The 25,703-nt window shown below is 46.5% G+C and overlaps 2 protein-coding genes across 2 annotated transcripts; both read right to left on the bottom strand.

Annotated features, from left to right (window-relative positions):
* Positions 1-200: 200 nt before the first annotated feature.
* Positions 201-1,503, bottom strand: LOC125534326 (WUSCHEL-related homeobox 4-like). Its single transcript, XM_048697579.1, has 3 exons — positions 1,185-1,503; positions 802-1,077; positions 201-679 (listed from the first exon to the last, which is right to left on the bottom strand). The coding sequence occupies exons 1-3, from the start codon at positions 1,434-1,436 to the stop codon at positions 503-505; spliced, it is 705 nt and encodes a 234-aa protein (XP_048553536.1). The 5' UTR covers positions 1,437-1,503; the 3' UTR covers positions 201-502.
* Positions 1,504-24,345: 22,842 nt separating this feature from the next.
* LOC125540090 (glycine-rich cell wall structural protein-like) lies at positions 24,346-25,213 on the bottom strand. Its single transcript, XM_048703674.1, has 2 exons — positions 25,053-25,213; positions 24,346-24,919 (listed from the first exon to the last, which is right to left on the bottom strand). Exons 1-2 carry the CDS (start codon positions 25,126-25,128, stop codon positions 24,471-24,473), a joined length of 525 nt encoding a protein of 174 aa, XP_048559631.1. The 5' UTR covers positions 25,129-25,213; the 3' UTR covers positions 24,346-24,470.
* Between the last annotated feature and the right edge of the window lie 490 nt (positions 25,214-25,703).

The raw sequence follows: 25,703 nt of genomic DNA, 5'->3' as shown, positions 1-25,703 counted from the left end.
TTGGTGTAGATTTGAACTCTTATCGCCACTAATGTGAAAGTTTACTAGTATCGACGATGACTCATGTGACCCGGTCTAACCAGACATACTAATGTGAACCCTAACAAATCTTCACAAAAGTTAGATACTAATAAGAGCAGATCGTACCCACATCACTGTTCTTGTAACACGCGACCTGATTACACACACTTGCTTCCACGTGTTGGTAAAGCTCATGAATCATAATGAAAATCTAATTGATTGAAGTTTACATATTGCCTTGGTCTTCTATGGTGATTACATGGCTTTATTAGATGTAGTAATCATGCCAAGAACCCAATGATCAAGCTCTTAACACACTCCACTAGTAGGAAACGGATCACACCACAACTATGCATGCTTTAATTAGGCAACCCAAACGCACAAACACACGCAAAAATCAGAAGCTTTCCCAATGAGAACCGGCTCCATGCATGCATGCAAGACGGAGTGTATGCACAACCAGGTACGACGAAGTCAACAACTACGCAGCTTTCCCCTGCGGACGCAACGGGAAGAGCTCCAGGGTGACATTCTCCGTGCAGCCCTCGGCGGCCACCTCCGCCGCAGCATCGCCATGCCCATCGCCCCACGTCCTGCACTGCCGCTTGCAGCTCGTCACGGCATCGTCGCAAGCTTCCTTCTTATCACCGGCTCCATCCTACACAGACACAAACACATTGTAGCTGTAAATATCAACAGATAGCTCCGTGCCAACGTGTAGGTGGTAGCAGTAACTAGTAACCATTAATTGCACCGTGTGGTTCTTGGTTAATTAGGTACCTTGGTCGCCGTTGCAGGCAGGGAGGAAGAGTCGAGGGTGCTGAGGGTGAGGAGGGCGGCGCGCTTCTGCTTCTGCCGCTCCCGGGCCTTGTGGTTCTGGAACCAGTAGAAGACGTTCTTGCCCTCGATCCGGCCATGCCGGCCGAGCTCCTCCGTGATGCGCTCGATCTGGGCCGAGTTCGGGGTGCGCATACCGCCACGGTACAGCGCCTCCAGCACCTTGATCTGCTCCGCCGACGGGTTCCACCGCGTCGTCCCTCCCACCGGCACTTGCACCTGCATGTTTATTTTCAACGTCACTTCTCACTTCTCAGTGGCATTTCACACCGACATGCATACTTAATCACCACTTCACTAGACAGAGCTAGAGTTAAAGTGCATACGGTATGGTTTCTGACGGTGCAGCTGAGCAGCTTGGTGGCGCTCCTGACGCGGCCGAGGACGTCCGGCGGCGCGACGAGCTTCTTCGGCTGGTCCGGGAGGGAGATCTTGGGCGCCAGCGGCCGGAGGCATTGGAAGGCGCCGAAAGGGAACAGCTCCGAGGGAGGAGAGGTGGACGGTGCAGTAGCTGGAGACGAAGACGCCGAGGCCGCTTTCTCCAGGTAGGAGGCCACATGAGAATGGTGAACCTTCATGCTGGCGCACTAGTTTAGTGCAAAGTTCGTACGGGGAATGGGACGAAGATTTGGCTCAGGGCTAGGGCTAGGTGGAGATCGAGATCGAAGAGCGTCGTCCTCCCGTGGTTATATATGGGGAGACAGGCGGTAAAGGTGGCGAGGGTTTGAGTGCTGGCTTGTGCGAGATCGAGGTAACAGTGGAAAGGGTGCGCGCGCGACAGGGAATGTGGAGATTGGTGATGAAAGGCGTCAGCGTTCGTAATCATGCGAGACACGGAATACAGGCGCTCTAGTAAAGGTGGAAAATTCTCGCATGGAGCTCTCTTTTCGCCTTTTCCTGTCCAAATTCACGACGTACGATCAATTGACAAGCTAATACTAAAGCAACTCTGAGGCAAACATGTCCAAATGTATATTTGCATTGGACGCCCTTGCTCCCCTCTTGGAGGGGGCCGCACATTGTATGCTCAGAGCGGACATACTTCCTCCTTTCCGGTTTATAGGACTTATTTCAAAATTTTAGTTTTTCCATTTTATAAGGCTCCATTTGATTGTTCCCCATCACATGTTCAGACTTCAAGGTGCATTAAATCATTGCATGCAAGTATTAAGAGAAAATTGACCAATGCATGCACTTTATACATGCATGTATTGCAATTAATGCATTCATAAACATATTTTTTTGAGGAAAACAAGAGCATTAATTGGATGCTTTTGCAAACTATAAAAAATATTCCACCACTCATCATCTACCTTGGTTGGTGAGATTTTTGAATTGAGCCTTATAAACCAGAAAGGAGAAAGTAGATCAGGTGACATGCACGTTTACATGTCACCGTGTGCCTTGCGGCTGAAATTCAAATTTAAACATTGTGAAAAAATTTGAAAAAAATATGCATCTTCACAGCACATATTAAGATAACCCGTAAAAAATTCAGATCAAAATTCGAAACATACATCGAGAAACAAAAAAGAAAAATCTGTCATGAATAGTTCGCGAATGGTTATGTGTAGACTATTCACATATGAGTTTCTCTTTTTCGTTTCTCGATATATGTTTCGAATTTTGATCTGAATTTTTTAGGGGTTATCTTAATATGTGCTGTGAAGATGCATGATTTTTTTCCAGATTTTTTCGCAATGTTTAAATTTGAATTTCGGCCGCAAGGCACACAGTGACATGCAAACGTGCATGTCACGTCACCTAATCTCTGTCCGCTTAGAGCATCTCCAACAGCCGCGCTACGCGCCGCGCGCAAAAAACTACTTTGACGCGCGTCCTTCGCCTGGTTTTGCGCGGCCGGCAGCGCTGGCTCCAACAGCCGCGCTAAAATGCAGCGCGCGCGTGCCGCTCCAGCAGCGCGCAAAAAATGCAGCGCGCGCGTGCCAATCCAGCAGCGCGCAAAAAATGCAGCGCGCGCGACTCGCTGGGGCATTGCATATGTTGCATTTTGGACACAAAATGAATTTGAAACCTCCAACAGTCGCGCATTGGGGAGCTTCGAGGGGGAGAGGGGGGGCACGGGGCGGCGCCGGCGCGATGCCACCCGCCGCCGTGGTCATCCACAGCGACATGAAGAGGCCGCGCGCGAGGCCGATGCTCGGAGGAGCTCTGGCGGTGGCGAGGCCAACGCTCCCCGCACTAGGGTTTTCGGCGGCGGCGGAGGGGGAGGGGTCGCGGCTGTAGGATGGGGTGAGCGGGGTGCCGGCGCGTGCGTCCATCGGGTCAAGTTCGCCGGCGCCGGCGCGCGCGGGGCGAAGGTGGCAGGGAGGAGAGAGTGCGGCGCGAGCGCTCGTGTGTGCCGCGCGCGGAAGCCGGCGCTCCAAATACACAACGCGAGTTGGCGTTTCGGACCGCGCGCCCAACTACATATGCCGTGCGCGCGGTTATTACGCGCCCGCTAAAATGACAAAATTTGCGGCGCGGCGCTTGTTTAGCGCGGCTGTTGAAGATGCTCTTAAAAGAATAGAGAAAGGAGACCAAAGGGGCAAGCACCCCTTGGCATATTTTTATAAAAGGAACGAGAAACACGGTAGAAATATTCGCTCTCCACAAGGATAGAACCCGGCTGGCCTCAAAAACAAGAGAGTGCCCCTACCACTGAGCTAGCGCTCAGTTCTCCTTAGAAGACTAGAGGTTATCTAAGAGTATCTCTAGCTAAATTCCTAAAAGGGTTTAATTCTTAAATATTTTCTTTGATTCCTTTTTAGGGAGTTACATGTTGCACCTAGTCGTATTCTTAAAACCTTCAACTCCTCAAAACAATTTAGGAGAAGCATTGACCGCCTCTCAAAGATGAGAAGCTAAAGCAAGCCTCAGCAAAAGATTCCCTCTCTCTCACTAGGCTGCCTCCCTATGTTGCTCGGTTGCTTGCACGCCGACGCTGAAGGAAATATGCCCTAGAGGCAATAATAAAGTTATTATTTATTTCCTTATATCATGATAAATGTTTATTATTCATGCTAGAATTGTATTAACCGGAAACATAATACATGTGTGAATACATAGACAAACAGAGTGTCACTAGTATGCCTCTACTTGACTAGCTCGTTAATCAAAGATGGTTATGTTTCCTAACCATGAACAAAGAGTTGTTATTTGATTAACGAGGTCACATCATTAGTTGAATGATCTGATTGACATGACCCATTCCATTAGCTTAGCACCCGATCGTTTAGTATGTTGCTATTGCTTTCTTCATGACTTATACATGTTCCTATGACTATGAGATTATGCAACTCCCGTTTGCCGGAGGAACACTTTGGGTGCTACCAAACGTCACAACGTAACTGGGTGATTATAAAGGAGCATTACAGGTGTCTCCAAAGGTAGATGTTGGGTTGGCGTATTTCGATATTAGGATTTGCCACTCCGATTGTCGGAGAGGTATCTCTGGGCCCTCCCGGTATTACACATCACTTAAGCCTTGCAAGCATTACAACTAATATGTTAGTTGTGAGATGATGTATTACGGAACGAGTAAAGAGACTTGCCGGTAACGAGATTGAACTAGGTATTGGATATCGACGATCGAATCTCGGGCAAGTAACATACCGATGACAAAGGGAAGAACGTATGTTGTTATGCGGTCTGACCGATAAAGATCTTCGTAGAATATGTAGGAGCCAATATGGGCATCCAGGTCCCGCTATTGGTTATTGATCGGAGACGTGTCTTGGTCATGTCTACATTGTTCTCGAACCCGTAGGGTCCGCACGCTTAAGGTTACGATGACAGTTATATTATGAGTTTATGCATTTTGATGTACCGAAGGTTGTTCGGAGTCCCGGATGTGATCACGGACATGACGAGGAGTCTCGAAATGGTCGAGACATAAAGATTGATATATTGGAAGCCTATGTTTGGATATCGGAAGTGTTCCGGGTGAAATCAGGATTTTACCGGAGTACCGGGAGGTTACCGGAACCCCCCGGGAGCCATATGGGCCTTATTGGGCTTTAGTGGAAAGGTGAAAGGGGCTGCCCATGGTGGGTTGCGCGCCTCCCCCCTCCCCTAGTCCAACTAGGACTAGGAGAGGTGGCCGGCCACCTCTCTCTCTCTCTTTCCTCCTTGGGAATCCTATTTGGAATAGGATTGGGGGGGGGAGTCCTACTCCCGGTAGGAGTAGGACTCCTCCTGCGCCTCCATAGGGCTGGCCGCACCCCTCCCCCTTGGCTCCTTTATATACGGAGGCAGGGGGCACCTCTAGACACAAGTTGATCATTGAGATCGTTCCTTAGCCGTGTGCGGTGCCCCTCGCCACCATATTCCACCTCGATCATATCGTTGTAGTGCTTAGGCGAAGCCCTGCGTCGGTAGAACATCAAGATCGTCACCACGCCGTCGTGCTGGCGGAACTCCTCCCCGAAGCTTTGCTGGATCGGAGCCCGGGGATCGTCATCGAGCTGTACGTGTGCTAAGAACTCGGAGGTGCCGGAGTAACGGTGCTTGGATCGGTCGGATCGGGAAGAAGACATACGACTACTTCCTCTACGTTGTGTCAACGCTTCCGTTGCGATCTACAAGGGTACGTAGATCATACTCTCCCCTCGTTGCTATGCATCACCGTGATCTTGCGTGTGCGTAGGAATTTTTTTGAAATTACTACGTTCCCCAACAGACGCCCCCCCCACCCCCCCCCCCCCCCCCCCCGCGCAACATTTTGTACCTCCGGCAACCACCCGGCAGCCCTGCCGACGTCCCACCGCCAAATTCTAGGAAGAATTCGACAAACCTTTTTTCTTCACTTTTTTCCCTTCGTCTCTGAAGACGGCAGCTCCTCCTCATCGTCTCCTAGGTTGGCGGTGCTCCTCCCCATCATCCTCTGGCACAAACAAAGCTGCAGAAAGCTGAGGAACATATAGAGGAAAAAAATGGTAGAAGGATTAGGGTATGAACCCATTAAAACGAAGAAGTGTCCAAGCCATGACCCGTCGGTGAGCGATCTATCAAATTACTTTTGCAGAGCATCTTCATAGGTCCTATATAGCTCATGGACATCATCTAGTGGCAAAAATTTATCGTTGGCCACATGGAAGGAAGATAGAAAAAGGATGTGGAAGGAAGAAGAAGATAGGAATAGACTTACATGTGGGCTATAGTTCATTTGAGAAGTTAAATTTGAGAGTTCGGTTAGGTTCATGTTTCTTTAACCCCACGAATTTGTTGAGTTAATTTTTGAGGTGCTAAAAATTAGGAGTTCGGTTAGAGATTCTCTAACAATTAGTTGCTTGAAATATATTTACTTCCCGCTCACTTTTGGTCTAGCACTTAGATTTGCATCCACATGTTGTTGTTTTCTTTATTTGGTATGTCTCTTGCTTTTGATGAGAGAGAGGGAGAGAATGATATAGGGAGAGAGAGAGAGGTAGAGGGAGAGAGAGGGACGGCGTGATGCGGCCGACCGTTTCCAAGATAGGCAAGGACGATGAGGCTTCGCGGGTTTGGGTGGCGGGCTTATCATTTCTACTCCCTCTTGCATTGGGAAACACCACCCAACCTTGAGACAGAGACACCATCGTCGGCTGCGGCGTTACTGGCAAGGTCTCAACAAGACCTCACCGGAGGCGCAAACAATGTGGCTCGCCGCTGAAGGGGACAAAGTGGATTAGCTTGTTTGGAGTTATAGGGGGTGATTTATAGATTCAACTAGACGCTAAAGATGACCATGAAACCTTGGGTTTCAACTGTATGGCTCATGAAATGAATGAAACCAAACCTTTGTGGTGTTGGGGAACGTTGCAGAAAACAAAAAAAAATTCCTACGGTTTCACCAAGATCCATCTATGAGTTCATCTAGAAACGAGTGATCGGATTGCATCTACATACCTTTGTAGATCACGTGCGGAAGCGTTCAAAGAACGGGGATGAGGAAGTCGTACTCGACGTGATCCAAATCACCGGAGATCCTAGCGCCGAACGGACGGCACCTCCGTGTTCAACACACATACGGTCAGCGTGACGTCTCCTCCTTCTTGATCCAGCAAGGGGAAGGAGAGGTTGATGAAGATCCAGCAGCACGACAGTGTGGTGGTGGATGCAGGGCGTCACCGCAGCAGGGCTTCGCCGTTATACTGCGAGAGGGAGAGGTGTAGCAGGGGAGAGGGAGGCGCCAAGACTCAAGGGTGCGGCTGCCCCCTCCCTCCCCCCTTTATATAGGCCCCCTAGGGAGGTGCGCCGGCCCTAGGAGATGGGATCTCCTAGGGGGGGGCAAGGGGTGGAGCGCCCCCCAAGCCAGGTGGGCCCCCCCCACCCTAGGGTTCCCAACCCTAGGCGCATGGGATGGGCCAAGGGGGGCGCACCAGCCCACTATGGGCTGGTTCCCCTCCCCACTTTGGCCCATGGGGCCCTTCGGGATGGGTGGCCCCACCCGGTGGACCCCCGGGACCCTTTCGGTGGTCCCGGTACAATACCGGTGACCCCCGAAACTCTCCCGATGGCCGAAACTGCACTTCCTATATATAATTCTTCACCTCCGGACCATTCCGGGACTCCTCGTGACGTCCAGGATCTCATCCGGGACTCCGAACAACTTTCGGGTTACTGCATATTCATATCTCTACAACCCTAGCGTCACCGAACCTTAAGTGTGTAGACCCTACGGGTTCGGGAGACATGTAGACATGACCGAGACGGCTCTCCGGTCAATAACCAACAGCGGGATCTGGATACCCATGTTGGCTCCCACATGCTCCTCGATGATCTCATCAGATGAACCACGATGTCGAGGATTCAAGCAACCCCGTATACAATTCCCTTTGTCAATCGGTACGTTACTTGCCCGAGATTCGATCGTCGGTATCCCAATACCTCGTTCAATCTCATTACCAGCAAGTCACTTTACTCGTACCGTAATGCATGATCCTGTGACCATACACTTGGTCACTTTGAGCTCATTATGATGATGCATTACCGAGTGGGCCCAGAGATACCTCTCCGTCATACGGAGTGACAAATCCCAGTCTTGATCCGTGTCAACCCAACAGACACTTTCGGAGATACCCGTAGTACACCTTTATAGTCACCCAGTTACGCTGTGACGTTTGGTATACCCAGAGCACTCCTACGGTATCCGGGAGTTACACGATCTCATGGTCTAAGGAAAAGATACTTGACATTGGAAAAAGTCTAGCAAATGAACTATACGATCTTGTGCTATGTTTAGGATTGGGTCTTGTCCATCACATCATTCTCCTAATGATGTGATCCCGTTATCAATGACATCCCCATGTCCATAGCCAGGAAACCATGACTATCTGTTGATCAACGAGCTAGTCAACTAGAGGCTCACTAGGGACACATTGTGGTCTATGTATTCACACATGTATTACGATTTCCGGATAATATAATTAAAGCATGAACAATAGACAATTATCATGAACAAGGAAATATAATAATGATTTTATTATTGCCTCTAGGGCATATTTCCAACAGTCTCCCACTTGCACTAGAGTCAATCATCTAGTTACATTGTGATGAATCGAACATCCATGGAATTCTGGTGTTGATCATGTTTTGCTCTAGGGAGAGGTTTAGTCAACGGATCTGCTACATTCAGGTCCGTATGTACTTTACAAATCTCTATGTCTCCATTTTGAACACTTTCACGAATGGAGTTGAAGCGACGCTTGATATGCCTGGTCTTCCTGTGAAACCTGGGCTCCTTGGCAAAGGCAATAGCTCCAGTGTTGTCACAGAAGAGAGTCATCAGGCCCGACGCATTGGGTATGACTCCTAGGTCGGTAATGAACTCCTTCACCCAGACTGCTTCGTGTGCTGCCTCCGAGGCTTCCATGTACTCCGCTTCACATGTAGATCCCGCCACAACGCTTTGCTTGAAACCGCACCAGCTTACTGCCCCACCATTTAAAATATACACGTATCCGGTTTGTGACTTAGAGTCATCCAGATCTGTGTCGAAGCTAGCGTCGACGTAACCCTTTACGACGAGCTCTTCGTCACCTCCATAAACGAGAAACATTTCCTTAGTCCTTTTCAGGTACTTCAGGATATTCTTGATCGCTGTCTAGTGTTCCTTGGCGGGATTACTTTGGTACCTACCTACCAAACTTACGACAAGGTTTACATCAGGTCTGGTACACAGCATGGCATACATAATAGAACCTATGGCTGAGGCATAGGGGATGACACTCATCTCTTCTATATCTTCTGTCGTGGTCGGACATTGAGCTGAGTTCAATTTCACACCTTGCAACACAGGCAAGAACCCCTTCTTAGACTGATCCATATTGAACTTCTTCAATATCTTATCAAGGTATGTGCTTTGTGAAAGACCTATGAGGCGTCTTGATCTATCTCTATAGATCTTGATGCCTAATATATAAGCAGCTTCTCCAAGGTCCTTCATTGAAAAACTCTTATTCAAGTAGGCCTTAATGCTGTCCAAAAGCTCTATATCATTTCCCATCAAAAGTATGTCATCTACATATAATATGAGAAATGCTACAGAGCTCCCACTCACTTTCTTGTAAACGCAGACTTCTCCATAAGTCTGCATAAACCCAAACGCTTTGATCATCTCATCAAAGCAAATGTTCCAGCTCCGAGATGCTTGCACTAGCCCATAAATCGAACGTTGGAGCTTGCACACCTTGTCAGCATTCTTAAGATCGACAAAACCTTCCGGCTGCATCATATACAGTTCTTCCTTAAGATAACCGTTAAGGAATGCCGTTTTGACGTCCATTTGCCATATCTCATAATCATAGTATGCGGCAATTGCTAACATGATTCGGACGGACTTCAGCTTTGCTACGGGAGAGAATGTCTCATCGTAGTCAACCTCTTGAACTTGTCGATAACCCTTAGCGACAAGCCTAGCTTTATGGATGGTCACATTACCATCCGCGTCTGTCTTCTTCTTAAAGATCCATTTATTTTCTATGGCTCGCCGATCATCGGGAAAGTCAGTCAAAGTCCATACTTTGTTTTCATACATGGATCCTATCTCGGATTTCATGGCTTCCAGCCATTTGTCGGAATTCGGGCCCGCCATCGCTTCTTCATAGTTCGAAGGTTCACCGTTGTCTAACAACATGATTTCCAAGACAGGGTTGCCATACCACTCTGGTGCAGAACGTGTCCTTGTGGACCTTCGAAGTTCAGTAGGATCTTGATCAGAAGTATCTTGATCATCATCATTAACTTCCTCTCTAATTGGTGCAGGCACCACAGGAATATTTTCCTGAGTTGCGCCACTTTCCGGTTCAAGAGGTAATACTTCATCAAGTTCTACTTTCCTCCCACTTACTTCTTTCGAGAGAAACTCCTTCTCTAGAAAGGATCCATTCTTGGCAACAAATATCTTGCCTTCGGATCTGAGGTAGAAGGTATACCCAATAGTTTCTTTAGGGTATCCTATGAAGACGCATTTTTCCGACTTGGGTTCGAGCTTTTCAGGTTGAAGTTTCTTGACATAAGCATCGCATCCCCAAACTTTTAGAAACGACAACTTAGGCTTCTTCCCAAACCATAATTCATACGGTGTCGTCTCAACGGATTTCGACGGAGCCCTATTTAAAGTGAATGCAGCAGTCTCTAAAGCATAGCCCCAAAATGACAGCGGTAAATCGATAAGAGACATCATAGATCGCACCATATCCAATAGAGTGCGATTACGACGTTCGGACACACCATTACGCTGAGGTGTTCCAGGCGGCGTGAGTTGTGAAACTATTCCACATTTTTCTTAAGTGTGTACCAAATTCGTGACTCAAGTATTCTCCTCCACGATCTGATCGCAAAAACTTGATTTTTCTGTCACGTTGATTCTCAACCTCACTCTGAAATTCCTTGAACTTTTCAAAGGTTTCAGACTTGTGTTTCATTAAGTAGATATACCCATATCTACTCAAGTCATCAGTGAGGGTGAGAACATAACGATAGCCACCGCGAGCCTCAACACTCATTGGACCGCACACATTAGTATGTATGATTTCCAATAGGTTGGTTGCTCGCTCCATTGTTCCTGAGAACGGAGTCTTGATCATCTTACCCATGAGGTATGGTTCGCACGTGTCAAATGATTCATAATCAAGAGACTCTAAAAGTCCATCTGCATGGAGCTTCTTCGTGCGTTTGACACCTATGTGACCAAGGCGGCAGTGCCACAAGTATGTGGGACTATCATTATCAACCTTACATCTTTTGGTATTCACACTATGAATATGTGTAGCATTACGCTCGAGATTCATTATGAATAAACCATTCACCATAGGAGCATGACCATAAAACATATCTCTCATATAAATAGAACAACCATTATTCTCGGATTTAAATGAGTAGCCATCTCGTATTAAACGAGATCCTGATACAATGTTCATGCTCAAACTTGGCACTAAATAACAATTATTGAGGTTCAAAACTAATCCCATAGGTAAATGTAGAGGTAGCGTGCCGACGGCGATCACATCGACCTTGGAACCATTCCCGATGCGCATCGTCACCTCGTCCTTCGCCAGTCTTCGTTTATTCCGCAGCTCCTGCTTCGAGTTACAAATGTGAGCAACTGCACCGGTATCAAATACCCAGGAGCTACTACGAGTACTGGTAAGGTACACATCAATTACATGTATATCACATATACCTTTCGTTTTGCCGGCCTTCTTGTCCGCTAAGTATTTGGGGCAGTTCCGCTTCCAGTGACCACTTCCCTTGCAATAAAAACACTCAGTCTCGGGCTTGGGTCCATTCTTTGGCTTCTTCCCGGCAGCTTGCTTACCGGGCGCGGCAACTCCCTTGCCGTCCTTCTTGAAGTTCTTCTTACCCTTGCCTTTCTTGAACTTAGTGGTTTTATTCACCATCAACACTTGATGGTCCTTTTTGACTTCTACCTCTGCTGATTTCAGCATTGCAAATACTTCAGGAATGGTCTTTTCCATCCCCTGCATATTGAAGTTCATCACAAAGCTCTTGTAGCTCAGTGGAAGTGACTGAAGGATTCTGTCAATGACCGCGTCATCCGAGAGATTAACTCTCAGCTGAGTTAAGCGGTTATGTAATCCAGACATAGTGAGTATGTGCTCACTGACAGAACTATTTTCCTCCATCTTACAGCTGAAGAACTTGTCGGAGACTTCATATCTCTCGACCCGGGCATGAGCTTGGAAAACCATTTTCAGCTCTTCGAACATCTCATATGCTCCGTGTCGCTCAAAACGCTTTTGGAGCCCCGGTTCTAAGCTGTAAAGCATGCCGCACTGAACGAGGGAGTAATCATCAGCACGTGTCTGCCAAGCGTTCATAACGTCTTGGTTCTGTGGGACGGGTGCGTCACCTAGCGGTGCTTGTAGGACATATTCTTTCTTGGCAGCTATGAGGATGATCCTCAGGTTCTGGACCCAGTCCTTATAGTTGCTGCCATCGTCTTTCAGCTTGGTTTTCTCTAGGAACGCGTTGAAGTTGAGGACAACGTTGGCCATTTGATCTACAAGACATATTGTAAATTTTTTAGACTAAGTTCATGATAATTAAGTTCATCTAATCAAATTATATAATGAACTCCCACTTAGATAGACATCCCTCCAGTCATCTAAGTATAACATGATCCAAGTTAACTAGGCCGTGTCCGATCATCACGTGAGACGGACTAGTCAACATCGGTGAACATCTTCATGTTGATCGTATCTTTTATACGACTCATGCTCGACCTTTCGGTCTTCTGTTTTCCGAGGCCATGTCTGTACATGCTAGGTTCGTCAAGTCAACCTAAGTGTTTGCATGTGTAAATCTGTCTTACACCCGTTGTATGTGAACGTTGGAATCTATCACACCCGATCATCACGTGGTGCTTCGAAACAACGAACTGTCGCAACGGTGCACAGTTAAGGGGAACACTTTCTTGAAATTATTATGAGGGATCATCTTATTTACTACCGTCGTTCTAAGTAAACAAGATGCAAAAACATGATAAACATCACATGCAATCAAATAATAATAGTGACATGATATGGCCAATATCACATAGCTCCTTTGATCTCCATCTTGGGGCTCCATGATCATCTTGTCACCGGCATGACACCATGATCTCCATCATCGTGTCTTCATGAAGTTGCTCGCCAACTATTACTTCTACTACTATGGCTAACACATTTAGCAATAAAGTAAAGTAATTTACATGGCGTTTCTCAATGACACGCAGGTCATACAAAAAATAAAGACAACTCCTATGGCTCCTGCCGGTTGTCATACTCATTGACATGCAAGTCGTGATTCCTATTACAAGAACATGATCTCATACATCACATATATATCATTCATCATTCATCACAACTTTGGCCATATCACATCCCAAAGCACTTGCTGCAAAAACAAGTTAGACGTCCTCTAATTGTTGTTGCAAGTTTTACGTGGCTGCAAAAGGGTTCTAGCAAGAACGTTTTCTTACCTACGTAATAGCCACAACGTGATTTGTCAACTTCTATTTACCCTTCATAAGGACCCTTTTCATCGAATCCGCTCCAACTAAAGTGGGAGAGACAGACACCCGCTAGCCACCTTATGCAACTAGTGCATGTCAGTCGGTGGAACCAGTCTCACGTAAGCATACGTGTAAGGTCGGTCCGGGCCGCTTCATCCCACAATACCGCTGAAGCAAAATAAGACTAGTAGCGGCAAGAAAGTTGACAACATCTACGCCCACAACAAATTGTGTTCTACTCGTGCAAAGAGAACTGCGCATAGACCTAGCTCATGATGCCACTGTTGGGGAACGTTGCAGAAAACAAAAAAAATTTCCTACGTTTTCACCAAGATCCACCTATGAGTTCATCTAGCAACGAGTGATCGGATTGCATCTACATACCTTTGTAGATCACGCGCGGAAGCGTTCAAAGAACGGGGATGAGGAAGTCGTACTCGACGTGATCCAAATCACCGGAGATCCTAGCGCCGAACGGACGGCACCTCTGTGTTCAACACACGTACGGTCAGCGTGACGTCTCCTCCTTCTTGATCCAGCAAGGGGGAGGAGAGGTTGATGAAGATCCAGCAGCACGACGGTGTGGTGGTGGATGCAGGGCGTCACCGCAGCAGGGCTTCGCCGTTATACTACGAGAGGGAGAGGTGTAGCAGGGGAGAGGGAGGCGCCAAGACTCAAGGGTGCGGCTGCCCCCTCCCTCCCCCCTTTATATAGGCCCCCTAGGGGGGTGCGCCGGCCCTAGGAGATGGGATCTCCTAGGGGGGGCGGCGGCCAAGGGGTGGAGCGCCCCCCAAGCCAGGTGGGGCGCCCCCCACCCTAGGGTTCCCAACCCTAGGCGCATGGGGTGGGCCAAGGGGGGCGCACCATCCCACTATGGGCTGGTTCTCCTCCCCACTTTGGCCCATGGGGCACTCCGGGATGGGTGGCCCCACCCGGTGGACCCCCGGGACCCTTCCGGTGGTCCCGGTACAATACCGGTGACCCCCGAAACTCTCCCGATGGCCGAAACTGCACTTCCTATATATAATTCTTCACCTCCGGACCATTCCGGAACTCCTCGTGACATCCAGGATCTCATCCGGGACTCCGAACAACTTTCGGGTTACTGCATATTCATATCTCTACAACCCTAGCGTCACCGAACCTTAAGTGTGTAGACCCTACGGGTTCGGGAGACATGTAGACATGACCGAGACGGCTCTCCGGTCAATAACCAACAGCGGGATCTGGATACCCATGTTGGCTCCCACATGCTCCTCGATGATCTCATCGGGTGAACCACGATGTCGAGGATTCAAGCAACCCCGTATACAATTCCCTTTGTCAATCGGTACGTTACTTGCCCGAGATTCGATCGTCGGTATCCCAATACCTCGTTCAATCTCGTTACCGGCAAGTCACTTTACTCGTACCGTAATGCATGATCCCGTGACCATACACTTGGTCACTTTGAGCTCATTATGATGATGCATTACCGAGTGGGCCCAGAGATACCTCTCCGTCATACGGAGTGACAAATCCCAGTCTTGATCCGTGTCAACCCAACAGACACTTTCGGAGATACCCGTAGTACACCTTTATAGTCACCCAGTTATGTTGTGACGTTTGGTATACCCAGAGCACTCCTACGGTATCCGGGAGTTACACAATCTCATGGTCTAAGGAAAAGATACTTGACATTGGAAAAACTCTAGCAAACGAACTATAAGATCTTGTGCTATGTTTAGGACTGGGTCTTTTCCATCACATCATTCTCCTAATGATGTGATCCCGTTATCAATGACATCCGCATGTCCATAGCCAGGAAACCATGACTATCTGTTGATCAACGAGCTAGTCAACTAGAGGCTCACTAGGGACACATTGTGGTCTATGTATTCACACATGTATTACGATTTCCGGATAATACAATTAAAGCATGAACAATAGACAATTATTATGAATAAGGAAATATAATAATCATTTTATTATTGCCTCTAGGGCATATTTCCAACATGTGGAACCTCACGCATAGGTGGTCCCTTTTTACACAAGTTGTAGCATATGCCTAACAGATCATGTGGTAAGTTGATCAAGAAGAAGACAACATTCTTCACAAGTAAAGGAAAGTTGCATATTTGATTCCTCAACTATTCGACGAATCTAACTTTGGTTCTTAAACTCTAAAACTAGATAAACTTGACTCACAACTTCTGAAAGCCCGAACAAATTTGTTCCCTCGGCACACGACCGGAAGAGATTTGATGGATGATGCGGTTATGGTTTCTCACAATTTAATGCTAAATATATTTTTTAATAAAAGTGAGGGCAAACCTAATTGAACAAATAGGAATTTCATTCCTGAAATCTCATGTGACTTTTTTTTCCCTATGGCACTCTTTGGCTTATTGGATTCACTTTGAAATTTTCTATAAGAATCCTTCCTTTTGTTCACATTGGAGGATTCTAAACACTTTCCAAAGCCTCATGTTTTCACTTCTTTTGAGAAGTTTAACTCCTCTCTCTCCTCAAGAAACATTTTCCCGCGAAATTCTCGTCATGCATCCGAACAACTATGTTGTACAATTCATGTGTTTTCAAATTCCTATAGGAATGTACGGGAGATGGCATCCTATTATTCCTTTATTTTTAACATGCCTAACTGGTAACTGCTAACGAACAACTACAAAGCTAATTATACAAGCATGGTCACGTAGAATTAAAGCCATATGCATAGGTATTGATATCTTTGCCCTGATGTGGATATTTCATTAGTTCTGTCCGCGCATGCATAGCCGTGCTTGAGTTGATCTAGTACAAAAGCTTCTAGGTCCAAGTTACACCAACCAGTTTGAACAAAGTACAGTCTATCACACTTGGGTTGATCTTCAAGACACAAATAACCTAGATTACTTACTGTCTACTCCATCTATCTCTGCATGATGTCGCCTTCTCTCCTCTCAGCCCATCTACATGATTGCACACCTTTTTACATAAATCCTGACCATAAGTAGAACCAAAACACGTCGTCACAATCTCTAAGATCGGATTGCTATCTACTACCCTTGTGTTTTTCTCAAGCTATGGCCTCACAGGCCTAGTGACTAGACCATAAAAAAAACCCTGCATATCTGCCATGAATAATGGAGCGTCGACACGATATGTATGATTGGAAAAGGAGCATGCAGAGGAAAGCGAGAACCACCAGGATGATGGATGCTATGCTGAGGTTGACCTCGGAGTTGGCGCCTCCGTCCATCTACCGTCGAACTCGGAACATGACACTGCACATGAACAGACAACAGTCCCACACAACAAAAACAGCAGTACTGAAAATATTCCTCCTCCCTGCATGCCACTAGTCTATGTATGCTACATGAAAACACATCGCTTTCCTGAAACACACCTGCCAAAAGAGGCTCCGGCTAGGCATGGCCTGGAATTGCAACTGTACCTGCAGGTAAGTAAAGCCCATCCCTAGCTAATGATACGCGGTTACTACGCCTAGGCACACACCGCGCATGATTCTCGTGGAAAAGCTGCTGGGTGCAGCCAGGAGGTGCATGCATGCCTCCCATGTACGTAAATGACATGCATGGCTGTCTTACGAGCTAATCACTACTGATCGACATCGATGGATGGATGGAACGAACTTATCCCATGGACTGGTCAACCTGATCAGCGTCACTCAGCTAGCTAGCCATGCCGTGTTGCCATACACACACAAAACACAGGTAATTAATTCACACACCATGCCATGTCGGGGCCGTCAAATCGGTCGGACTTTTACTCCCTGGTAGACAGCGATGATATAACAGTGAGTAGCGTACTGCAGACTAGCAATGCTGGAATTCGTGGGGATTAACGGATGCATGCAGAATGCATGCCGGTGTTAGTGGAAAGACGTTTCTCGCAATCCCGATAAAGCTGTGAAGTGCCAAAAGCCCGCGGAAAAGAGGAAAAGCTACTGGCAGCTACATGTAACCTCAGTAGTCCTCAGAGCGCCGGGCCGGCCGGTCGGACGGGCGAACGACGCCGTGGTGGTGTATACTGGCGAGTGGGGACGACGGTTGCGAGAGCAAAGCGGGTAGACGATCGAAAAGATGCATCCGTGCATGCATGGCAAAGCCGCGGCTGGCCATGCCGCGCGAGACGGGCCAGGCTCCGCGTGGTCGGCAGGGGCCATGCTAGGATGTGTGAGTGTGACGTACGTATGCCCTGGATAGCCGGCTAGCTCGCCTGCCGGCCGGGTGGCCCGGCCATGGCCCCATGCATGGCATAGGTCGCGGCGGTTGGACGGGGACGGCCGGGGGTGCATGGGCCGGTGCAATCATGGCGCCTATGCCCCGGCGTCGGGACTTGCCTCCGGGCGTTGAGTAGATCGCAACACGCGGTTGTCGGGGGCGATTTGATTTACCTACCTACATACCTGCATGCAGCACGCAAGCCTCGCGGCAATCATCGCCGTGTGCCCCTGTCACCTCGGACGCTAACTATATTACTCTCGCTCACAGGATCGGTCGACAAGTTCGAGGTGTTTTTTTGCTATATAAAGTAAGACGACGAGAGCTTAGCATATGTGATCCCTTGCTCAATTGGCAAATCCATCCGGGCCCTTTGTGTCTAGCTAACTGGCACTCTCTTCACCGGTGAGACTAGCTAATTAAGAAGTGGCAGCGCGTGCATGCACTGTTGGCTAGAGGTAGATTGTGCTGCCTGCATGCGCCGGCACGCGGCCAGGCATGCATGCATGCATGCAGCCTAGCTAGTGACTCGACGTACGTGCTTCGGCATGCATCGTCACAGTCGGCAGGTAGGCGCACGCGACGACCAGGCTATTTGACCCCAGTGGCGGAGCCAGGATTCAAGTATAGGGGGAAGGGCGAGTACGGGAACGTATCTAGTGCACCAAGATAATTGGTGCTACCGGTGCACCGGACCCCGTTGCACATTCAAAAATATTCAAAAAAAATCGAAAATAATTTAGTGTATCGACACAACATCAATATATGTTGTCACAAAAATTCAAATCAAAATTCAAAACAATGCTCAAGATACAAAAATGATAAATTTGACCTCAATGTGCTAATGGGCCAAAACTGAAGCCCAACTTGTGTTACGTATTATTCAGTGTCAAATTTGTTATTTTTGTAGCTCAAGCAATGTTTCAAATATTGAATTAAAATTTTGTGACAACATACATTGATGTTGTGTCAATGCATTAGATTTTTTTCAAAGTTTTTCGAATATTTTTTAATGTGCAACGGGCGACCGGTGCACCGGTAGCACAAATTGCCCCGGTGCACCAGATACATTCCCGGGCGAGTACATATATTGATCTAATCTCGTTGGCAATTACTCGTCGCTGCTACTAAATTTGTCGATCGTTGGGGGGGGGGGGGGGGGGGCGCAGGCCCCTGCTCGTCCCCCTGGCTCCGCCCCTGTTTGACCCGACTGCAACTAGCTGGCCCTGCATATTCGCCCGAGCTATATCTGGCCTGTTGTGAGACGAGCTTCGTCTTGTCTCTGGCGAAAGCGTTATTGCGCCGGCGCATTACTGTAGCATGAGTTTTTTCATGTGTGTTTTTTATCGATTTTTTCCGCTGTTTCCACCATGTTTTTCTGTTTTCTCTTGTTTTCTTTGGTTTTTCATTTTGTTTACAGTAACTTTCTTTCTTCGATTTTCTTTGTTTCTTTCTCGGTTTTCATCTATTTTCTTGGATATTTTCTTTTATGTTTTATTTTCTATTTTCTTGTTGTTCTATGCTTGTCTATATTTTCCGCACACATTTATACATTTTCTGTATACATCGGAAATATTTTTTATACATGTTTAAATATTGTTAAATATATGATTAACATTTTCTCAATTATATATTTTAATGTCTAATTTGCATATTCATTTCCGTTTTTTATATCCATATAAAAAATTACATACATGTTTAAAACATTTTTATGAATGACACAAAACATTTTTTTAAACTATATGAACATTTTTTTACATTGTATAAACATGTTTTGAAAATTGTATAACATATATTTGGAACACTCGAACATTTTTTAAGTGTAACATACATTTTTTAATGGTACAAAACATTTTTATTAATTACACGAACATTGTTTGTATATTGTATTTTTTGGGGGTAAATGCCACCTAATTGTTTTTGAAACACATGAATATTTCGTAAAAGTTACAAACATATTTTAATAATTATAGTAACAAAAAGTTAACACCGTGTTAACATTTTCTACATTCATGATGATGTTTTTGAAAAATTAAGTACATCAAGTATTTCAAATATATGTATTTGCAATTTTTTTAAAATGTAAAAAAAGAAGAAATGAACAAAAACAGTACGCGTCCCTGCGTAAGTATGGGCCAACCTATTTTGGGCGTCCTTGAGGCGAGACACAATGGCGCACCTGCATGTTGGTGTCGGCTTGAATGAATCAAATCTCCCCAAGCAAGGTTCGAGCCCTCTGACGCCGTATGTTCTCCTCCCAGCAAAATGAAAGCATACTAAAAAGTCTCAATACTTCAGCCAGGATGCAAGGCGGTTAAATTCCCCTTGTTCGTGACGGACCCGGCAGAGAGAGAATGCAAGGACCTGCTCCAGCTAAATAAAGGAGCAGAGGTTGTGCCCTATTAGGAAACTAGGCCTTGTGATTTGTTCATTAGAAGAGCACGCGGTGCCCACACAGATTTTCAATGGGCCGGCTCATAATCTCCCCCGGCTCAGTTTTTCGGAAGCGCTTGCACTCCTCCATGGCTATATCTCCCTTGCTGCGAGATATATGTCGAACTTGCTTTTGGTGCCAACTCGGCCATGGCCCAATATGGCAGATAGGAACAATATTGTTTCCAAACGAATGTATAGTTTTCCTGCGGGCACTTTCATGATGGGCACCTATACACCAGAGTTGACGACGACACCGAGCACGTCCATGAGCAGCTGCTCACTGCAAAACTGATTGCTAAAGCATAGTCATAGTACTGTGACAGCGGATTCGCAATTTACGCGAGATCACGTGGACAAGATGGACAAACCCCCAAGAACTTGTTCATGCGTGCGTGAACCCGTTCGCATGGATGGACTCAAACATTCCACTCGCTAGTCGCAAGGCCTCCAGGACTGGCGCCACGCACGAGGTCCCATTGGTGCACGGGGCCAGACGGATGAGCGTGGGAGAGTGGCCGGTCATGCAGTGGCGGAGCCAGGAATATTTGATTAGGGGGGCCAAATGAGGCTAACACAGGTTGGGGAGGACCAAACACGGAAAAAAATGAGCTTTTTACAGCAAATGATCACTAAACATGTATTATACATAAGCAAATTAGTATTAAATCACTGATGTTAGGGGGGCCCAGGGCCCCTGCTGGTCCCCTATCTCAGCCACTGCGGTCATGGGCCTCCTCGTGTCCGATGATCACTCACCCGTCCAACCAGCTACATGGGGAAGATCCACTGTTACACCACATCGGTGGGATCCAACATTCTCCCTCAACTCGAAAAGTACATATGTGTTGGAAATACTCCCTCCGTCCTTGAAAGAGTGTACTTCCAACTTTGTTGGAGGGTCAAACTATTTCAAACTTTGACCGAGTTTGTGAAAAAATATATCAATGTTTGTGAAAACGAATAGGTATATGATGAAAAATATATTTTATTATGAATCTAATGCTACTAATTTGATGTCATAAATGTTGGTGTATTATTGTATAAATATGATCAAACATAAGAAAGTTTGACTCTCCAACAAAATTGGAAATACACTTTTTCAAGGACGGAGGGAGTATGCCCTAGAGGTAATAATAATTGTATTACTCACTTTGATCCATTTTAATTATTGTTGATTTAGTACAACTTTATACTAAATCAACGACAATTAATATGGATCATAGGGAGTATTATATTTTTATATTCGTAATTAAGTTTATATTTGTTTACTATAATTTAATTGATTCTTGAATATGAGATTCAGAGGAAAACTCAATTGCATGTGTAAGAACGTAAACATCAATATGATCCCTAGTCATTCCTCTAGTTTAGGGCCGGGATTTGCTCCCCAAACGATAGAGAGATACTCTGGAGCCCAGTAAGTATACAATATCATTATCGTTTGGCCAGACGGATGTGATTAAAATCACAGGATATCAAAATACGTAATGAGTAAAGAGAACAAAACCGATAACGAGGATAACCGTTATAGTGATCAAAGTGTTGATCACAGTGATATCGATAATATCTCACACCGAGTTTTGTAACGTATCACAAAGAAAATAGAATGATATTCATAAACAAAAGGTTCGCTCAAGAACTTTGTGAATATACGGGAGCTATCAAGGGTATCCTAATTCCGCTGTTAACTATTGACCAGAAAGTGTTTCGGGTCATGTCTGCTTATTTTCGAATCTCTAGGGTCACACGCTTAACTGGTAGTAATTAAAATGAGAACTATGGTATGAGAAAATAAGCATCAAAAGAGTTTCGGATGGATCCAAATGTCTCAGACGTGTTTTGAAATTCAGGAAAGATATAACATGACAAAAAAAGTTCCGAGTCTATATATAGTATACTTCAGAAGGTTCCACATGGTTCCGGAAACTTATGAAATATATTTTGGGAGAAACGCCCCTCTTGGGTTGGCCCATGGGGGTAGCCCCTAGTGGGCCAAAAGAAGGCGCCCAACATATATGGTAGAGATGGGTCGAATTGGGAGGAGGAGGAGTCCTCCCTCCCTAGTTCAGCCGAACTAGGATGAAATCACGCACACGCGTCAAATGGGCCGGCCAACTTTGTTTAGTGGAAGGCAATATTTGATTTGGTTTTGGTATGAGTACTAAGGCAAGAAAAGACTTGATTTACTTGAGACTTCTTAAGATTTGATACCAATGGGTTAATGCATGACATTGTTTTTATTAAGTGTCGATTTAATTATGATTTTCTTAAGATTTGTTTTGAATGAGTTAATGCATGATGTTATTTTGATAAAGTGACGATTAATTTGGATGAGTTAATGCATGACGTTGTTTTATAAGAGCCAATTTGATTGAGATTTTTTTTAAAAAAATTGATTTGAATGAGTTGATGTATGACATTGTTTTGGGAAAGTGCCGATTTGATTGTGTTAATGCACGTGTCAAATGAGCCGGCCAAATTGGCTGCGATTGGGTGAAAGGTTATCTATAACACGCTCACAGACGTAATATAGGGTTGGTGGGAAGTGAGGGGACTAGAGATTATTTGTTTGTATGGCCTAACTGGCTTGGCCAACTGCACTTTTCGTCCAGCGTAATCTTATCCAGTTAAAACCTAATCCCTCATCCTGTCGTCATACTCGCCCCTCCAACTACATGCCTCATAGTCCGATATATCCCACACACATGCTCACTGGCGCACCTTCTCTTCATTGTGCAATTGCACAACTTTGTTGGTAAGGTTGTGTTTTTTTAAAGAAAGCGCCCCACCCCTTTTTATTGATGAGGCAGACAGAACCGACAAGCCAGATCCGGGCAACAACCCTTACAAACTTAAAAACACCACTCCTGCCCAAACAACAGCACACAACAGCCTCAGAGTTCAGCCACTCTATACTAGTATTCTTACCTTTTATTATTACATCACCCCTACCGAATAGCAAATCAACAGACTACTGCTCGAAAGATTCAGTAAGGGGGAGAGTCACTCCCAGGCTATGCGAAGTAGCTCCCCACGATGCATGTCCAATGCGAGGATGAATTGCTTTAGGAGTGTCGTTTGAGTGGCGTCGCAGAGAACCACCCATTGATGAAGAAAACCGTGAAGCTTCACAAACACGCAGCCCATGCCCCTCCAAGTACGTCCCTGGAAACAGAAATCATTCCTCGGTCTCCAAATGTTCCACAAGGAGGCAGCAACGATCATATTAATCACACGTTTAGATTTGTGTAACCGCCACAAGGCATAAATGTCAGCAAAACTTTTGATTTGAGCATTCTGAAAGAAAAATCAGCAACTAGCCTCCCTACATGATCTGCAACCACACACTCAAAGAAAAGATGATGGACTGATTCATTCTCATTATAGAAAAGGCAAGATATATCTTCAAGATTCCTGAGTTTAGCCGGGTTATCCCTAGTCAGGACTTTGTTATATACACAAAGCCATAAGAAGACATGGATTTGTTTAGGGACATAGTACTTTCCAAAGGCTATCCCCAATCGCTGACCTCACTCCTCCAAAATTGATAGCATGATAAAAAAATTTAACTGAATAAACCCCTTTAGATTCTAGGGCCCAAACAGGGATGCCAGAGGAGTTAGACAAGGGGAACCGTTTAATATGCTCAATTAAACTACACCAGGTAAGGTTGTGTTTTTCTGTATGCTCTAGATGTTTTTTAGTTCAAGCAACCTTTTACTTTCGTATTCATGTTCGCAACATATAATTAACTTAGTATTCGTTTTCGGCAATATCTGCTTCCCAAATTTTCATATATAGTTGTAGACGTTTCCACTAAGAAAAGATGACAAAACTCTGTTTCATTCATTTCCGTTTTCCTTTACTACTTGAGTTGAATATGTTACATTTCAGCAGCATATTATCAAATGAAAGATTTCTCCGCCACCAAGGATGAGGATAGTGACGGTGACATACAAGCTTGTGCTTTGGTGATACTCCATTGCCATTTTGAGTTTTAGTCCGAGTGGCCTGTTTTTGCGCAATGGAAGAGTAGTGACTGTACCGCAAAAATGCATGGGTAGGTGAATTCCTTTTGTGGCCGGCCAACAATATCTCTATAACAAGTCGTTATTTCTTTGTCAGTTATTTTCCTCTATTTTCTTTGCAGCATTGAAATACGGCATGCAGAAGGAATTAAGTGCACAGTGTAGAACTTTGGCAATATTCCTCTGTGATTTTATCCCACAACAACATATTCCCATAACAGTAAACATGGAAATTGATACATACAGTACACGGAGAACACATATAGAGTGGGGTATTAATACATACAAGAACACAGAGGGGTATACGTACGCAGTTTATTTATCAGAGACCATATTTACCAGCAACTTACTATACGTGCGCAGAGCAACGTCACGTAGAGTTGCACACACGCGTAGGTACGTTACGTATGGCTGCACCTCGTGTGCTCAGTTGCGGACCTCCGCGCGGTACATGGGCTCCGGGACCTCGTCCGCGCGCGCACAGCAGCGGCACCCATGGTACCCGTTACCGCAGCAGCCCCATTGACATCCACTGCCGCCGCCGCCTCCGCCGGGTCCGGGGTAGCCGCCGCCGCCGCCACCACCACCGCCTGGGTAGCCGCCACCGCCTCCTCCACCGTGGCCCGGGTAGCCACCGCCACCTCCTCCACCGTGGCCCGGGTACCCGCCGCCGCCTCCTCCACCGTGGCCTGGGTAGCCGCCGCCGCCTCCTCCACCGTGGCCTGGGTAACCTCCGCCACCTCCTCCACCGTGTCCTGGATAGCCGCCGCCTCCTCCTCCACCGTGGCCTGGGTAGCCTCCCCCGCCGCCTCCAGGGTAGCCGCCGCCGCCGCCGTAGCCCTCTACACCGGCTTTCTTCTCCTCCTTCTTGGCCTCTACATGAACAGAAAAATATTGTGCATTGAAATTAGGAGCAGCACGCAGCAAAGCAAGATTCCTAGCCTAATGACGACTAGTTAATTCATGCTAGTTCGAAAGTACTACGAGATCAGTAGCGCGTTAGCTCACGAGTTTGTTCAGTTGAGGCGACGAGGATAGCAGCAGCAAGCAGGAGAGCAAACACAAGAAGACCCTTGGACGCCATGCTTGACACCCTCTGCTTCTTCAGTGCTTCTAGTGGCTAGTGTGATTGTGGATATAGACCAGCATGCAGAACAAGCGAATTTATAGGAGGGAGAGGCCAATGGAGGGCTTGGATAAGATGGCTAGCTAGGGAGGGGCAGTGAGCGTGTGAGGTGTGCAAGTTGACGCTGGGGTCTCCATGGGTGTCGTCGGCAACGCGGACCCCGTGAGCGGTGGTGGTTGGGGGGTGGACGGTACACATTACTGCATCCCAGCAACCTAAGCTCTGCATCATCTGCAGGAATACCAATGGCGCCAGCCTCTGACTTATGCGCGGTGCAGGTGGGCACTGTTCGTGCGACGACAAAGTCGTGCCCGGCGTCTTCCATTGCATGCACGCAACGCGTCAATCTCGTTAAGCAGCTGTGGGTCAAGTTAGACACGGACGCATGTACATCCAAATCAGCCGAGAGCATATTCTGGATCGGATATCTTCTTCTGCATTTGGAAACCGGTACATTACCGGACGTGGAGCATCGCTGAACGTTCGTACATGGTGGATTGGTGGGTAGTCTTTGAAGCAGCTACACATATGTA

This window comes from Triticum urartu, chromosome 2 (genome assembly GCF_003073215.2).
Source record: "Triticum urartu cultivar G1812 chromosome 2, Tu2.1, whole genome shotgun sequence".
Taxonomy (NCBI): Eukaryota; Viridiplantae; Streptophyta; class Magnoliopsida; order Poales; family Poaceae; genus Triticum; species Triticum urartu.
The sequence above is the reverse complement of the archived record's forward strand: the minus strand, read 5'-3'. Positions and strand labels throughout refer to the sequence as shown.

Coding starts and splice junctions, on each gene's coding strand:
- LOC125534326 (XM_048697579.1), bottom strand. CDS start 1,436: ATGAAGGTTCACCATTCTCATGTGGCCTCCTACCTGGAGAAAGCGGCC. Junction 1,078..1,184: donor GCACCGTCAGAAACCATACC/GTATGCACTTTA, acceptor ATAAACATGCAG/GTGCAAGTGCCGGTGGGAGG. Junction 680..801: donor TGCCTGCAACGGCGACCAAG/GTACCTAATTAA, acceptor GTGTCTGTGTAG/GATGGAGCCGGTGATAAGAA.
- LOC125540090 (XM_048703674.1), bottom strand. CDS start 25,128: ATGGCGTCCAAGGGTCTTCTTGTGTTTGCTCTCCTGCTTGCTGCTGCT. Junction 24,920..25,052: donor CGCCTCAACTGAACAAACTC/GTGAGCTAACGC, acceptor CTGTTCATGTAG/AGGCCAAGAAGGAGGAGAAG.